This window comes from Serinus canaria, chromosome 28 (assembly GCF_022539315.1).
Source record: "Serinus canaria isolate serCan28SL12 chromosome 28, serCan2020, whole genome shotgun sequence".
In the NCBI taxonomy this organism is placed as follows: Eukaryota; Metazoa; Chordata; class Aves; order Passeriformes; family Fringillidae; genus Serinus; species Serinus canaria.
The window spans coordinates 2,840,319-2,856,258 of NC_066341.1; the positions used below are offsets into that span (position 1 = coordinate 2,840,319).

A 15,940-nucleotide genomic window follows, 5' to 3' on the forward strand; every position below is an offset into this window, starting at 1 on the left:
GCTCCGATCCCACAGCAGCGCCCTGAAGCCGCGGCCGTGCCCTGGCCCCTCACGATGCTGCACCGTGTTGGAGTGAGGGAAGAACTCAGCTCGGCCACAGCAGCCGCCACGAGCCGCCTCTGTGCCCGCGTCACCGCCTTGGGTTTGGGGTGATTTGGGGGAGGTTTTTGGGTTTTTTTAAATAAACCGGGGCGGTCACGGCCCGCCCGGCGCTTCCCGCCCCTCCCCGCGCTCCGCCCCAAGATGGCGCCCGGCGCTGAGGGGAGTTCCGGTGCCGCCATGGCCGCGACGCGGCTGGAGCTGAACTTGATGCGGCTCCTGAGCCGGTGCGAGGCGCTGGCGGCGGAGCGGCGAGACCCCGAGGAGTGGCGGCTGGAGAAGGTGAGGCCGCCGCGCCCCGCCCGCCCCTCTGCCCCGCAGCACCGCGTCCGGCCCCTCAGTAACCTAGACGGGCAGCGCTGTGGTGTTAAACCCACAGCTTTTGCCAGACAGGGGATTTCTCCTTAATGCTGTCGCTTAAAATCTTGTTTTTGCTCTCAGTATGTGGCTGCTCTGGAGGACATGCTCCGGGAGCTGAAGAAGCAGTCCAGGTGAGCTCTGAGCCCCTTGGTGCCTGTTGTGAGTTTGTGCTTCAGGCTGTGCCAGGGGAGGTTTAGGTTGGATTACCAGGAAAAATTCCTTCAGTGAAAGTGGTAAAACACTGGAAAGGGCTCCCCAGAGAAGTGATGGAGTCACCATCCCTGGAAGTGTTCAAAAAGAGAGCAGAGGTGGCACTTTACAATACAGTTTAGTGGGAATGGGGGGATTCAGTTGAAGGTTGGATCTGGTGATCTTGGAGGTCTTTTCCATCATCAAGGACACTGTGATTCAATAATCTCTTACCTGTAAGTCAGCCATAGCCCACAAACACTACAGCAGTGTGTTTTCCCTGTGGAAATAAATATTCCTTAAGCCCTCTCTGCCTTGGAAAAGATGATTTGCAGAGGATTGCAAGTGAATTATACCTGAGGCTATTTCTGCTTCTTTGAAAAACCATGTGGGTATTTTATTATTTCATTTGGAAAGTATAACACTAGAAAATGCTGATAACTTTTGGTTTTGGTATTATCTTTCAATTCCAACAGCAAGCCAGCCCCTGAACTGCTGAATGAATACTCTCGCAAAGTGGACTTCCTAAAGGGACTCCTAGAAGCTGAAAAATTGGTAAGATCTACTAGTTCAGCTTGAAAAGATTCCAGTATTCTGTGTTTGTATTCACCTGTTGCCTGGTTCCTATGCTTACTTTTACCTGGCATCTCAAAATAACAGTTGTTAAAATCTCATTAGGCACTCCTTGTGAAAGCCTGAATAAATATATTGGATTCATATTTTGTTAAAAGGAGCTATTGTATGAAACTGCAAAAGCAAAGTGTATGTGGCATTCATCTTTCTCACTCCTTTGCTGTGAGATACAAGGGCAGGTGCTGTCCCTCAGGCCTGACACCTCTCTGGGCTGCTCCCAGGTGCACCTGGAGAGCTGTGAAATGCCAACGAGCTGGGTTTCGTCAGTGAGGTGCAGGCAGTGCTGCTGTTCAGGCTGAGCTCCCTGTTGGGAAGTGTCCCTGTCTCTCTGGGAGCCCTCAGGAACCCTGGCCAGCCCTGACACAGCTGACAGTGGGGGGACACTCTCTCGTACCCCGAGGGTGCTGAAGGCAGCCAGGCTGGTCACCTTTGCAGCAGAAGAGATGCTAGAGACAGTGGCAGAGGATAAAAGGGCTGACTCTTAGCAGGGCTTAATCCAAGGTGTTATTTGGTGCTCCTGCACCTCAGGGGGCTCCTGCTGAGAGCCCCGGAGAGGTGCCAAGGTTACATTTAAAGGGAGGTGGAAAAAAAAGTAGATAACATTTACTGACCAATAAGAAAAATTAAGGTATGGATTCTGGGAATGGACATTTAGGTCAGCGTATGGAGAAACACTTGGGGGCTGACCTGGCCTCTGGCTAATCACTCGATGTCCTGGACTGAAGCTTCTAGATGGAGGGGATGGGATGCTGAGTGACTGACAGAGAGCCAGGGTGGGGATTTGGGGATGATCTCAGCAAAGGAAAGGGATTACACAGGTAGAGGGAGGGGGTACAGTCTGGGGTAAAGCATTTGGGAAAAATACGGGGATACAAAAGCAAAACTATTACAAAGTATAAAAACACACCACAATGGGGAAGCAGCTGTGGCATTGCACCCCCATCCCTGTGGGTCACACCCCAGCTGCCTCACACTGCACAGTGTCATATCCATGACTGCTCCCTGCTTTTTCCCACTCCCAGTCTTCATCGACAGAAAAGGCTCTGGCAAACCAGTTCCTGGCCCCGGGGCGCACCCCGACGACAGCCAAGGAGAGAACCCCGGCCACCAAAACCGTGCACCTGCAGACCAAGGCGCGCTGCACGGGCCAGATGAGGAGCGAGCTGCTCGGCACGGTACGCTCAGTGCTGCTGCTGCTGCTTTACAGATTGTCCTGCTTGTGTTCAGCTGCCTCAGGTGGCTGCATCTCACAAGTGTCCCAGGCTGGGTGGGGAGGCACCTCTTTATCTCTAAATCCTGGGCACAGGCACTCTGCCAGGCCTGTCCTTTATCACTGACCCTTTGTAATCTGCTGTTCTGGTTCTGTTTCTTTTCCCAGGACCCCCTGGCTACTGATGGTAAGTTCACTCCGTTGGTTCCTCTAACTGTGTATTACAGAGAGGGAAAGAGGGAGGTCAGGTGCTCAAGGTTTCCCAAAATGTACTTTTAATTTAGTGCCTCGCTTCTTTTTAAGATAAGAGATTTTAAAAACAAACTAAACCAAAAACCCTGACAGGTGAAAGCAGAAGTGTTGTTATCAATGGTGGCAGGGACTTGCAGGAAGCTCTTTTTGTAGCATTCATGCAGAAACAGACATTCCAATTACAGAATTAGCAGGGGCAATTTATTTTGTGCCTGTTCCCTTCTGCTCTGAGCAAACCATGTGATCCTGGGTGCTTTGAGTAGGTGTTGTTCAGTTCCTCTGGAATACACAGCCATGTTATTCACGTAGGGAACTGGGAGGAATTAATTTGAGGTTTCCATGGCTACCGTTAGAGCGGCTGGAGCCGGGCCAATCTAACGTGTCCTGAAAGAACACCGAGACACACGGGCTGAAACCCTGCCCTCAGGGATGTGATTCAGCTGGGGTTTTTTCCCTCTTTTGATATTGGGTGTCCTCTTTTCCCTGCAGAAAGTGGGTAGGCATTTGGCACCCATATTCCTTGGGGTAGAGACTAAGTAGGATTTGGATATCCAAAAATCCCTTACAGGAGACTTGTTTTTTTCAGCCTGTGATTGCATGGGAATTTATAACATGCTAAGCACTTCTTTTATTTTTCCAGATTCTGAGGAGTTGAACATAAGGAAGAGAAAGTAAGTCAAAATTTCTCATTCCAGTGCTCAGTGTTTTGGGAACTGTTTTCCCGATGACCTTTAAATCCCTGATATACTTTAAATTGGGTGAAGTGTCTGCTTATGGAGACCAAAATTCAATGGCTTCAGTTGACTCAGTGGGCTTTGTTGTCTTGTAAGAGATGTAAAACCTTGGGGAAACTTGTGAGATCAACCCACAAGGAAACGTAAATCCCTTTTTTTTCCCCTCGTGCTCTTGCAGAGGCCTCACATCAGACGAGAAGCAGTCGGCAGTGGAGCTGGATGCTGTGCTGCAGCATCACCAGGACATGCAGGAGAAGCTGGCTGAGGAAATGCTCAGCTTGGCTCGCAGCCTCAAAAACAACACTCTGGCTGCCCAGAACGTGATCAAACAGGACAACCAGGTAGTGCACGTTGAGCTGTGGCCCTTCAGTTTTGCAACCCACAATGTTCAAGTGCTGATGTGTGAAATCCTGTAGCTTGATTCCAGGTTGGATTGGAGTGGGGGCAACACTTGCCTGCAGTTGAACCTTTTCTCTGTTGGAGGAAGCTGCCAGACCTGGCAGCTGTGAGGCTGACCCTGTTTGCTCTCTTTACTCCACAGACACTGTCACACTCCCTCAGGATGGCAGATCAGAACTTCGAGAAGCTCAAGGACGAATCTGATCGCCTGGAACAGCACGCCAAGAAATCTGTCAACTGGCTGCTGTGGATAATGCTAATTGTAGTTTGTTTTATATTCATCAGCATGATTCTCTTCATCAGGATTTTCCCCAAACTGAAATGATCCTGTTCCATTTTATTTAAAGCTGCCTTTAAAGCTTTCCCAGTGCACTGGGAAAGCTCAAAACTGTCACAGTCAATGCCCTTAAAGAAGCTGTGCAAGGCCTACCTTGCATCTCCTCCCTGTGCAGGCAGTGGGGGAAAGCTTTCCTAAGGAAGGCTTTCCACACCTGAATACTTGTTTACTTGGTGACTCTTTTTACCTCCTGCAGGGAGAGCTGAGGTAAGGATGAGCTGCTAAGAAGTTATTTAGTGGATAAATACAGTCATTTTTAATGTGTTTGTGACAAATGTTATGACTCCTAAAAGGCATTTAGTCAATACAAAGTTAAATAACAGTTGAAGTCTTACATTCTTTCCTGTCTTCACAGCTTTTCTGTACTGACCTAGGAGCTTGCTGCCAACAGGATATTTAATTTCAGTTCTGTACATACACAGCTGCAGGTGTAAAAAGAGAATTCTGCTGTTCAGGTGCTTGCTTGGCTCAGATTCAGACTATCAACAGGTAAAACTCTTCTCAGGCTCACCTTTTGCCCAGGTGGGTATTTGGGGACCTCGGACTTCACCATCTTCTCCAGTTTAGATTACTACAGGACTGGAGCTGCTTTCTGTGCAGTGCTTGCCTCCCTTTTGTGTGTGCAAATGTTCTCACTTCTCACTGTGGTGTTGATGTCATTGCTTGAAGGAAACACCGTGACCCTGCCACCTTCGAACTGTACACACAGTGCTGCAGGTGGCACAGACCTCACCTGTACAAACATGCTTGTGCTGGAAGATGAGGGCAAAGGAAGGTGGTGTCTTCAAGATGGAAATAATCATTTTAAAATATTCACCCTTTCTTTTTGAGCAAATTATTCCTGTTGGCTTAAGAGTTCACTAAAATAAAACAGAGAAAATGAAACTCATATTTTAAAACTCTGCTGCTGTTAGAAAAACTTGGAGACTATAGACAGTCTCCAAGTGTGACAGCCTGAGAGTCTCTGTAGGTGCTTGTAATAAGCTGAAAGCAAACCCTGCAAACCTGCAAGTCCTGCTGGTCAGTGTTCAGGTGTGTCCATGGAGGAGATGAGGGGCAGCAGGTGACCCTGGCTGTGCTTTGGTCTGGAACCAAACCATGGGGTGTTCCTGGCCTGGCTGATCCCAATAGCCCCAGGACAGGAGATGTCCTGGCCTGGCTGATCCCAATAGCCCGAGGACAGGAGATGACGGGGGAAGAGCTGTTTCTCACAACTGGGTTCTTAGGAACATCCAGCTTTGCTTTGAACACATCCCAGAGCACCAGGCTCTGTGTCAGAGCTGTGCTCTCTTCTCTACAGAAATGTGACATTTCCCATCTCTGGTAATGAAGGCTGTTAACATTTTTGACACAAAATATTTCTGTTCATTTAACACAATGTTTGCAATGTAGTATGCCACTCACTTATGGATTATCAAATGAATTATTATATTATGAGGTACAGCTTTTAATTCTAGCTACTCAGATATCTGCAATAATACTCCTGTTTTATTTACCTTGAATTTAGAGACATTTATAGTTGTAGCAATCAATTTATGGACATTTCTACTTTTCCCAGTTGTTTTCCTTCATCTGTATGTTATGTTTGACATTTCACTGTGCTTCATTAGTCAATGCTGTGTCACCAAATTACTTTTCAATTCTGATTGTTCACTGCTTTCCCTGCAGGCATTTCAGTGCCGAGTTCTTCTCTTAGAGGCTGAATGTGATGCTGGAATGGTTTTTGTGTGTGAGATTTTGGGATGCAACATTAATGCTTCATTGTCCATAACACTGTCCTCTTTATTACTTGAAATAAATTGTTTTTTCCTAGTTTACAAAAAATTTGATGCATCACTTCAGACAAGTTTAAAACTGACTTTTGCTATCAGCAAAATGGGTTGCCTGTAACTTTTTGGCACTTATAAATTAGGAAATTTTTGATTGGAAAGACATGAAAGGGAGCTGCTAGTGATAGCTTGTCTCCAAGAAAACATCCACCCCTCCGAGTCACAGATACTGATTTACAAAAAGCCTGCATGGAGTGAGTTCAGAATCCTCTTGACTTTTGCCCATTGACATTTCATGGGTGTTTGTTATGTTGAATGAACGGCCAGGAGTGAACCCTGGAACACTTTTTGTTATCTCCAGTGGCCGTTGAGCACTGAGCCTTTGCTTCCTGGGGCTTCTCTGTCAGGTGGAAAAATATTCCCTTCTCCCAACCCAGCGGATCCACTGCCCTGCACACAAAGGCTGGGTTGTTGTCTTTGCTTTTCTCGAGTTCATTTAGCAATTGGAGTCATTCAACACCACTTTGAAGATGGGAGCTGGTGCTATTTAGAATAAACAATGACTCAGGGCTTTGTGACATTTCCCAGATGAATGACAGTTTTTATTTTTGACTGACCTGTGGGGGGTGGTGGATGCTCTGCTGCTCCAGCCCTCAGCTGGAGGCACAAGGCTCTGTGGAGCTCTCCACAGAATAATATGTATAGAATATGTATAGAAATGGCCTTCTGTGAGAGTTGCTTAACTTTCCCAAAAGCTTGGGAAATCCAGATGGGGAGATGTTCATCAGGCACAGGGCTGGGCCTTGCTTGGCTTCTTGGCAGACTACCTGCTTTGAGAGAGCAAGGAAAATTAAACCAAAACCCTTTTGGAGGCTTGGGTCATGTCAGGCCAGTGGATGCAGAGATTCAGAGTCTGGCAGCAGCAATGACCCTGGGTCAGTGTAAGCTTCTCTGCCAAACACCCTTGGTGGCAGAGACTCCGTGTGTTACAATGCTCAGTGTTCAGCAGTGTTCTCATCACAGATGGGATGTGCTGGAAGGATCCTTCACAGGCTGCTGGTGCAGGAATGGCAGGAGCAGAACGCTGGATGCAATGGCTCCTGTGGCTGGGCAGTCCCAGGTTTTGGGCACGTGCTCCCTTGGGGGTTTTTTTGCACTTTGTGTATCAGACTTGAGAGGCTGTGAGCAGCTATTCTGCTAGAGGGGAATATCCTATGAAGAATGGAAAGGAGGGGGTGGGCAGAGCAGGGTTTTGCTCCTGACTGTTCCCTGTGTGACACCCAGTGTCACCTCCCTTCTCATTGTCTGCTGTAAACCTGCCATGAAACCTCTGAACTGAGTCTTGTGATTTAGTTATGATTTAGTTTCTTTTACAAAAGAAATTCTTCCCTGGGAGGGTGGTGAGGCCCTGGCACAGGCTGCCCAGAGCAGCTGTGGCTGCCCCATTGCTGGAAGTGTTCCAGGCCAGGCTGGATGGGGCTTGGAGCAGCCTGGGATAGTGGAAGGTGGGGATGGGATGGGGCTTTTAAGATCCTTCCAACCTAAACCATTCTGTGATTCTGTGAATCCCAAAAAAAAACCTGTAATGGCAACGCTAGAGCAGCTTGGAGCAGATACTGAAATGTCCCAGTCTGCAGCAGAATTCCCAATGTAATTCCCCAGTCCCAGGGCCTGGCATGGGGCTGGCTGGGAGCTCCTGTCCTGACCTGCCCCACTGCTGGGAATCCGTGTGCACTTGCCGTGTGTCCCACTGAACGGGAGTGACATTAAACCCAACGGCACTAAATCAATACCACCTGTCACATGATGCCACCGTGACATTTCTGGCATCAGCGCTCCCTCTAATAGGAGCTGGAACTGGGAAGCAGCAGCAGTTAGTGAATAATGGATCAGATACGCCTGATTTGTAACATTTACAGAGGGAGGGCGTGTCTCCCAGCGACAGAACAAACCGGTTATCAAACGGGAACTGGGAGTTCTGACTCCTCCAAAACGCAAACCCTGAGCAGTGCAGAGCACAGAGCCAGGGTTTGGGAACCCCTGGTGCTGCCCAGAGCGCCAGTGCTCCCTCCAAATTAGACTCTGGATCCACAAAAACAGGCATTAGTGTCAAGAAATACCCAAGAAAGGAGGGGCTGGGGGTGAGCTGTGGATCAGAACTGGTGTAGCTGGTGGCTGGGCTGGAACCCAGTGTGGCCGTGCTGTGGCTGCTGCCCTGCACGTGGTAACTGATGCAGAGCAGGGAACCTGGCAGCAGGTTGTGCAAAACACACCTGGGGCTGCCTGAGGTGAGCAGCAGAAGCTGTAGGGAAGATGGAGGATGAGGAGGCTTGGGAGGCTGAAGGCCACATCTGTCTGGCTGTCTCACATCTGGGCCCTGCTCTCCAGACCCAGGCTGGGAACGCTGACAGTACTCTGGTTTTTTCAGGTTGAAAACTTTGATGCTGAATTAGAACAAAAATGCTCTTACAAGGACTTAAAAATAAGTTGAACATTGCATCTGCCTCTGTGACACCCAAAAATCAAACTGGACCAAAAAAAAGCTAAAATGAGGCAGTGCTGCAGCTGGCCATGCAGAGCTGGAATTTGCATCCTTCATCTCCAGGGTCTTTGACCTGTATGTAGCAGAGAGATGCCCTCTGCCATTTTCACCCTGGCCAAAATTTGTATTTGCTCATGTAACAATAGAATTCTCCAGAAGGATCTGACAGTGTTTCCTGTTTCAACAGTAAAAAGCTGAGATTTCTGTCCTTAGCACATAAAGTGACCGGATCTCCATCCTCTGAGCCTTCTCACCGAGAGGAGTCACTTATCGGATTTGGTGTGGACGGAAGGAAGGGTAAGAAAGGAACTCTGTCAATCCATGACGTGAAATATTTTATATTAAAAGATTTGGCAGAGGGTTTTGTGTGACTCTAAACAGGATGAGATAATTTTCCAAGGTCAGCTCTCCTGTGCTCTCAGCATTAGGTTTAGTCACTGAGAAGTCAATCCCGTAAACCTTCACAGCAACATCCTGCCAGTGGTGCAGAGCCTTGGCTGCTGTTGGCTTCAACAGCAGCTCTGCCGCATCTTCAAAGGGCAGGAGGCTGCATAACGTGCAGACAGCCTGGTGAGAAATGTGTGAGCAGAAAAGAGTGCCTGGCAAATCAATGAAAACAGAGCAACCCCAGCCATGGGGTAACACTTCACCCAGGCAGTTGCGACTTGTTGTTAAGAGAAGGCCACAGTGAACTGGTGAAGCACAAAGTGGGAATTGTGACCTCAGCTCAGCCCCCAGGCTGCTGTGTGGCTTTGGCTCCTGAACTGGTTTTCAAGCAGTTTAGTTCTTAAAACAGAACTGGTACCAATGAACCTTCTTGGTAAGTCAGCTGCTCCAAAGCTCCTTTTGGGCACAAAGTTTGTGTTCCTTGACAATTCCCAGCCTGGTTAATTAATGAGGAACTTTAATTTGTATGGCTAAAGACACACAGCCTAAAACCCACCCATGTGTTCCAGTATATAGAAAAAGAGATATGTTGGTTCTCAAGGTGTGAAGCTCTCAGCAGCTCCACAAGTTGGTGGATGGGAGCTGAGCTGGGTTCTCTCTCCAGAGACACTTGTGACAGTACAAGGATGTCACTGCTGCAACATTCAAGCTGCTTTACAAAGTCATTGTCCCTACCTGTTTGTGCAAATGTGGCTCCTGCTCCAGGGATGGGCTTCCAAGGGCTTCAGGTCTGAGCAGCATTGATCTGCAGGAGGGATCTGATGGGAACTTGGTACTCTTAGGTTGGTTTGATGCGGAGGCATCTGTAGGACAGAGCAGTAGACTTTGGACAAGGCCTGGAGGGACAGGAGCCAGGGAATGGCTCCCCCTGCCAGAGGGCAGGGTTGGATGGGATCTTGGGCAGGAATTGTTCCCTGTGAAGGTGGGCAGGCCCTGGCACAGGGTGCCCAGAGCAGCTGGGGCTGCCCCTGGATCCCTGGCAGTGCCCAAGGCCAGGCTGGACAGGGCTGGGAGCAGCCTGGGACAGTGGGAGGTGTCCCTGCCATGGCAAGGGTGGGATGGGATGGTCTCTAAGGCCCCTTCCAACCAAACCATTTCATTATTTAAGTAAGGAATAGATCAAACCAAAATAAATAGGTCTTTGTAGGGTCAAACAGATGGATACACTCTATTGCAAGTCTCTCTGTACTTATTTTCTCAGGAGGATTCAGATCTGAACCCCCATGGTCTGTGATTGTCACAGTTCATAGCACTTATCCCTGCTTATTTCCAAGTTATTTTAACTAAATCATAAAACATCTGTAGTGAAAAGAAAGAAATGTGACTGTTGCCAATATTTAATATATCAAACTGGTGATTTTAGTAGCTTCTCCAATCAAGAATAAAAGAAGAGCCTGCATTGCAGCTATTAGGAAAAAAAAAAAAAAAAAAGAGTAAGCAGGTGTTGGCTTAGTTTCTAAGCGCCCACATTGCTCCTGTTGGTTTATCTGATTGCAAACCAAGTGCACTGTAGCATGATGAATGTGTAGCAGTGAATGTATGGGAAAGATGCTGGAAAGGTTGCACCCTGATGTTCTTAATCAGTAATTAGAAACTAAAAATAGTATTTTAAGGAAAGACAATAAATCTGTAGCCTTTAATCCTCATGTGCCAATGTGTAAGCTGATATCATTATTACAAAAAGGCAATGAGAACATAAGTGAGTAAGCAAGAGCAGCTTGCTGTTTCAGTCCCGGTATAAATTCCACACAGCCCGAGCTGTCCAGGTGATGTTTGGCTCTGTTTTATGCAAAGTCTACAGTCATAAAGCAGGTTAATTTGCATGCAGAGAATGCATACTTTTGTTGTTTGTTTCCATTCCTTAACTGCCCTTACTTCCTGAAGCAGTCCAGAATGAGTGGGGCTCCGAGTTTTCTGCACTTGCCAGCTCGAGGCAGCAGCATGGATTTGGGAAAAAAGGACAGAAATGGGGGAAATGCTGTCCCATGGCTGTGGCTCTGATGCACCAATGGGCTGAATCAACAGCTCCTGTGCTGTGCAGACACACATCTGCTGTGCTGATGACAGAGAAAGCATCCCCACTTAGGCAGAGCCTTTCATCTCAGCATTTAAATAGTCTGCAAATGCCAAGATGTAGTTATTGTTGCACAGGTACCATCCCAGCTAATCCTGCTTACTCTGGTCGAATCAGGCCGCCAGCCTTACCCTGTCCAACAGGGAAACCTCAAACAACATCAGGAGCTGAATCACAGCAGCAGAGCCACGGTTCCACTGACCAGCCCTCCCCTCATTCACACTCCATTGTGTCCCTGGGACAACTGCAGTGATCCTTTACCTGGAAAAGCAGTGCAAAGTATTTTAAATAGGTTAAACTCACCAAGGGACTGAGGCACAGTGACCTGCTGGTCACCACTGGCCTGCCCAGGGGTTCTTAGTGTCAGGCAGAAGTGAGAGATCTGTTGAAAGCTAAAGATGGTGGGATAAAAATTTTAAAGGATGTCTATTTGCCAAGCATTTTTGAATTAAAAAAGGCTTTTCTCCAGCAGTTTAAAACTCATTTGTCTCGCAGAAATGGCTGAAAGCAAGAGCCAGATAAAATTACTGGAAGTTGCCAGGAAACGTACTGTCATGGCTTAGCGTGAGTGCAGCACTGAGATGATTAAAAAAGGCACCAAATGGTGAATCCCACTGGAAAAGGAACCAGAAATCTGCAATGGCTTTTTGGGTTCTGTGATACTGAAAGCAGTGGCAGTGGTAGACAGTATCCTCATCCCAAGCTCTGTCCAGCTCTGTTGCAATTCATCCTTTCAGAGAGGAGGAGAAGGGACACGGGCACAGCCAGGGCAGCAGCCCTGCTCTCGGTCTGGGCTGTCAGCACTGGGGACAGAGAGACAATCCCAGAACGGTTTGGGTTGGAAGGGGCCTTAAATTCCATCCAGTGCCACCCCTGCCATGGCAGGGACACCTCCCACTGTGCCAGGCTGCTCCCAGCCCTGTCCAGCCTGGCCTTGGGCACTGCCAGGGATCCAGGGGCAGCCCCAGCTGCTCTGGGCACTCTGTGCCAGGACCTCCTCATAATCTCAGTAAAAATCTTTTCCCTAATCTCTAACCTAACCCTGCTCTCCTTCCATTTGAACCCACAGCAAGGTGAGGCTGCTCCACTCCTGCGTTTCACTCGCTGAACGCTACCGAGGCCACAGCGGCTCCTCGGGCAGCGCCAGCAGGGCTCACAGCCAGCCTGCACGGGTGGGTGGGCGGACGGGTAGAGGGATGGACGGACAGATGGCTGGTTGGACGGACGGATGGATGATGGGTGGCTAATGAAGGGTGGCTGGCAGCCGCCGCGGCCGCTGCCGCTGCTCCTCCCCCGGCCCGTCCCGTCCCGTGCCCGCGCTCCGCGCCGCCTCTTGCGGCCGCCCCGCTCGGCTCGCAGCTGACGGGGGCAGCCCCTTGTTTACTGGCCGGGGCGCCGCCGCCAGCCCGGCCTGCTCTGGAAGGGGCCGCCGGGCCGGGGCCGACACCGCGGGCAGGGAGGGGCCGGGCGCTATAAAGGGGCTCCGCGGGGGCTCCACCGGCGATGCTCGGCCGGGCCCGGCCCCCGCGCCCGCCCCGCGGGCTCTGATTCGCGCCGGGCGGCGGCGGCCGCGGCAGCGGCGCGGGATGGGACCGAGAGCGGCGGCAGCGGCGGCGGCGCTGGCCGTGGCCGTGGTGCTGGGAGCCTGGTGCGGCCGCGGCCGCGGCGAGAGTGAGTCGGGGCCCGGCCGGGAGGGTTGGCGGCGGCGGCGGCGGCGGCGCGGGCCCGGCCCCGCCGTGCCCTTTGTACCTGCGCGGGGCCCGCGGGCAGCGCGGCCGCGGCCCGGAGCGCTCCCGGGTCACCTTCACCCCCGGCCCGGGGCCGGCGGGGAGGGCCCGGCGGCGCCGAGATTGGAGCGGGCACAGCCGCGGGGAGGGCAGCGGCTGCCCCGGCGCGTCCCGGCCCGCGGGGCCCCGCGCGGGCGGGCGCTGGGCCGGGGTCAGCGGGGGCCGCGCCCGGGACAGGCGCGGGGAAGGGCACGGGCCCCTCTCCGGTGCCGCTCCCTGGGTCCTTCCATGGGCACTTGCCCCGTCCCTTCCCGCTTCCCTTCCCCGATTCCTCCCCGGGTCCCCTACCCAGTCCCCTCCCCGGGCCCTGCCAGGGTCTCTTTCTCGGTCCCCTCCCCGGTCCCTTTTTCCGACCCCTCTCCGGCCCCTTCCTTGGGTCCTCTGCCCCGATCCATTCCCCGGTCCCTTCCCCGATTCTTCCCCAGGTCCTGTCCCGTGTCCCTTCCCCAGGTCCTGTCCCGTGTCCCTTCCCAGGTTCCTTCCCCATGTCCCTCTCCAGTTTCCTTTCCCGGGTCCCTTCCTGGCTGCCCTCCCCGCTCTCTCCTAGGTCCCTTCCCCAGTCCCTTTTCGGGTCCCTTCTCTGATCCCTTCCCTGGTGCCCTCCCCAGCCCTGTGCCCCCGCCGCTCCTCGGCTGCCTCAGAACCGGCTCCGGTTTCAGGAGGGTTTAGTGTGGCCAGACGCGGAGGTTTTGTCTTTAACCACTTTTAGGTAGTGTGCCAAATCCACAGGTATTAAGATGGGAGAGCTCCGGGGGCAGGCTCTGTGTGTACACAGGGGCTTGTAAAATACACGACAGGGGAATAAAGATGTTGTGTTGGAGGTCACAAGCATGTTAAACCTACGGCTGGCTCGAGGTTAAGCCTTAGAGCTGTTTTGATGGGCTATGTTAAATAAACTTGCTCAGGAAATCCTTTTAATGAGAGGTTCTTTAATTTTGAGTGATTCTTACAATTTTTTTTGACAAAAGGAAAATATTTATTTAAAGACAGCTAACTGGATGCGTGGGTCATGTCTCCCATAGACAATATGCCTGTTGGCTTTCCCAGCAGAAAAGGCAAGAGAATCAGTTCAAGTACAGACAACACAGTGATGGACATTACTGGGATATGTATGGGATCCAGGGAATAAAGCAGGATGTTCCTGTAAGACAGCCTCTTCTTCCAGCAATAGGACAAGTCCCATATTTCAAAAATAACCCAGTTTCTTCTCTCACACATTTGAAACCTCACAAGAGGCCAGTGACACTGTGCTACCTTGGGAGGGTCAGCCCCAGCTGCTGTGGGCAAACCTGCCCTCCTCCAGCAGAGATGGAAAAGGCAGTTGACATATAGCACTAATAATAAATAAATACGTGTGCAACTGGAGTCCAGCAGTTCCTAATTTGAAAACACTATTATTACTGCCACAGCCCAGCCTGTGATTTGGTTATTTATTTAAATCATATTTGCTTTTTGGGGTTCAAGCATGTTTATGTTCTAAACTCCCTAATCTTTGCTGTGTTACAGCATGGTAGGAAAATGTACTCTTGAGTTCATGGATGGAGGAGCAGGGGCACAAGACAGCAAAGCAGAGCGTGGGCTGGAACATTTCCGTGTCATTTTTACCATGCAAATACTTGATGAAGTATTCTACAGACAGTTTGGACCATCAGGGTTCTGATGATTGAACTTGATTTGAAAGGTTTTCAGCTGCTGTGGTGTTGGATTCTATTTTCTGGGGGCTTGGCTCAGTTTTCTGGGAATGGTGAGGTCACGGAGCACCACGGTGGGGATGGAAAACAGAAACAAAAAACCAGGGGGGAAATGCACGTACGAGAGCTGCATGAACAAACAAGTTGTTCCCTGAGCAACGGGTCTGATGGAGGCAGCTTTCTTGGAGATCTGTGCCCTGTGTTCCCACAGACAGCCTCTCCAGGGACAAAACTCCCCCCAGCCATGGTTTTTCCTTGTGCCCTGTGAATTCCTCTCCCCTTTGGTGCCTTTAGGCAGAGTTGGGGGCAAGCAGCAGGTAGGTGGAGGTGGCTCTGTAGAAAAATGGGGTGGATGGTAAAATTCACATTTACATCCAGATTGTGAGTTTCTCCTCCTCAATCCATCCCATTTTCCTAAATATTTTAGGAATACTTCATGTAAGAGCACAATATTCATGTGAGAGCACTCCTCCTCTCCTACATGTGGTCAAGGGTAGTTGCTGAGTTCAGGAATTACTGACAGGAGAAGAAGAAAGGGTTAAGGAAAGAAGGCCAGACTTGTGCATAAAATGAAGATTCATATATCTTGTTTTGGGAAGAAAGACAGTTTTGTGTATTTTTTTTAATGACTGTGTAAACATAATGCAACTTCTTGAAATAAATCTCGCACATGACTCATGCCTGTCAGTTCATTAGCTCTGGTATTTGGGGTGGGATTTACCTCACCTAGTTTTAGGCATCTGCTAATGGAGCAGCTTCCTTTGGGCTCCTTTTCTGGTTAATAGAAAACTGATCAATGCAGTCATGGGTGTTTGGAATGCCCTTCCTCCCCTCCTGAATTCCCCTAAATTTGGGAGCTGCACATGTGCTCCAGTACCTGGTGCTGATGTGAGAGCTGGGAATGCAGTTGAGAGATCTTTGTCTAAGTCATCCTGTGGGACAAATTCACTGTGGATTGCTGTAGTAACACACTTCTAAAATAGGTTGCTTCTTAGTTAGTATCATATCTGGCTGATACAGATATTTTTGTGCTCGTAAACTCATTAAGAAACTGTTCCCTTGTCCCACCTTAACCCTGTGTTAATTTTTTATGTTGGGAGACTCAGTCTGGAATGAAATTTTTTAGGAGAATAGAAGTAGAAATAGAGGAGAGAAAAGTAGGAGAATAAAGAAGGGAAAGTGAGTGCAGAAGGGCAGGGCTGTACCAAACCCAGGCCCCAGCATGTCCTGTCCCTTTTTTTTGGGGAGAGGCAGCACAGTGGCTGTCTCTGAACAGTGTAAAACCCCAGAGCTTTCTGGAGGTCAGTTTTGGGGTGAGTGCCTTGTGGAATATCAGTGATGTTGATATGGGCAAGGTGTAGAACCTGTTCCTGCTGCCTTTGGAGCAGGGAGGATCCTCAGGTGTGTCAGCTCCAGC

The 15,940-nt window shown here is 50.0% G+C and overlaps 2 protein-coding genes across 2 annotated transcripts in view; both read left to right on the forward strand.

Annotated features, from left to right (window-relative positions):
* Positions 1–232: 232 nt before the first annotated feature.
* On the forward strand, positions 233–4,203 carry USE1 (unconventional SNARE in the ER 1). The gene is made up of 8 exons (XM_009096870.4): positions 233–381; positions 541–590; positions 1,125–1,203; positions 2,304–2,456; positions 2,660–2,678; positions 3,384–3,414; positions 3,656–3,818; positions 4,019–4,203. The coding sequence occupies exons 1-8, from the start codon at positions 244–246 to the stop codon at positions 4,199–4,201; spliced, it is 816 nt and encodes a 271-aa protein (XP_009095118.2). The 5' UTR covers positions 233–243; the 3' UTR covers positions 4,202–4,203.
* An 8,374-nt stretch (positions 4,204–12,577) lies between these two features.
* The window catches only part of INSR (insulin receptor), a 60,280-nt gene continuing 56,917 nt past the window's right edge, over positions 12,578–15,940 (forward strand). The window contains exon 1 of the mRNA XM_050986193.1: positions 12,578–12,716. Coding sequence (XP_050842150.1) covers positions 12,632–12,716 — 85 coding nt within the window. The 5' untranslated portion in view covers positions 12,578–12,631. The remainder of the gene's footprint in view (positions 12,717–15,940) is intronic.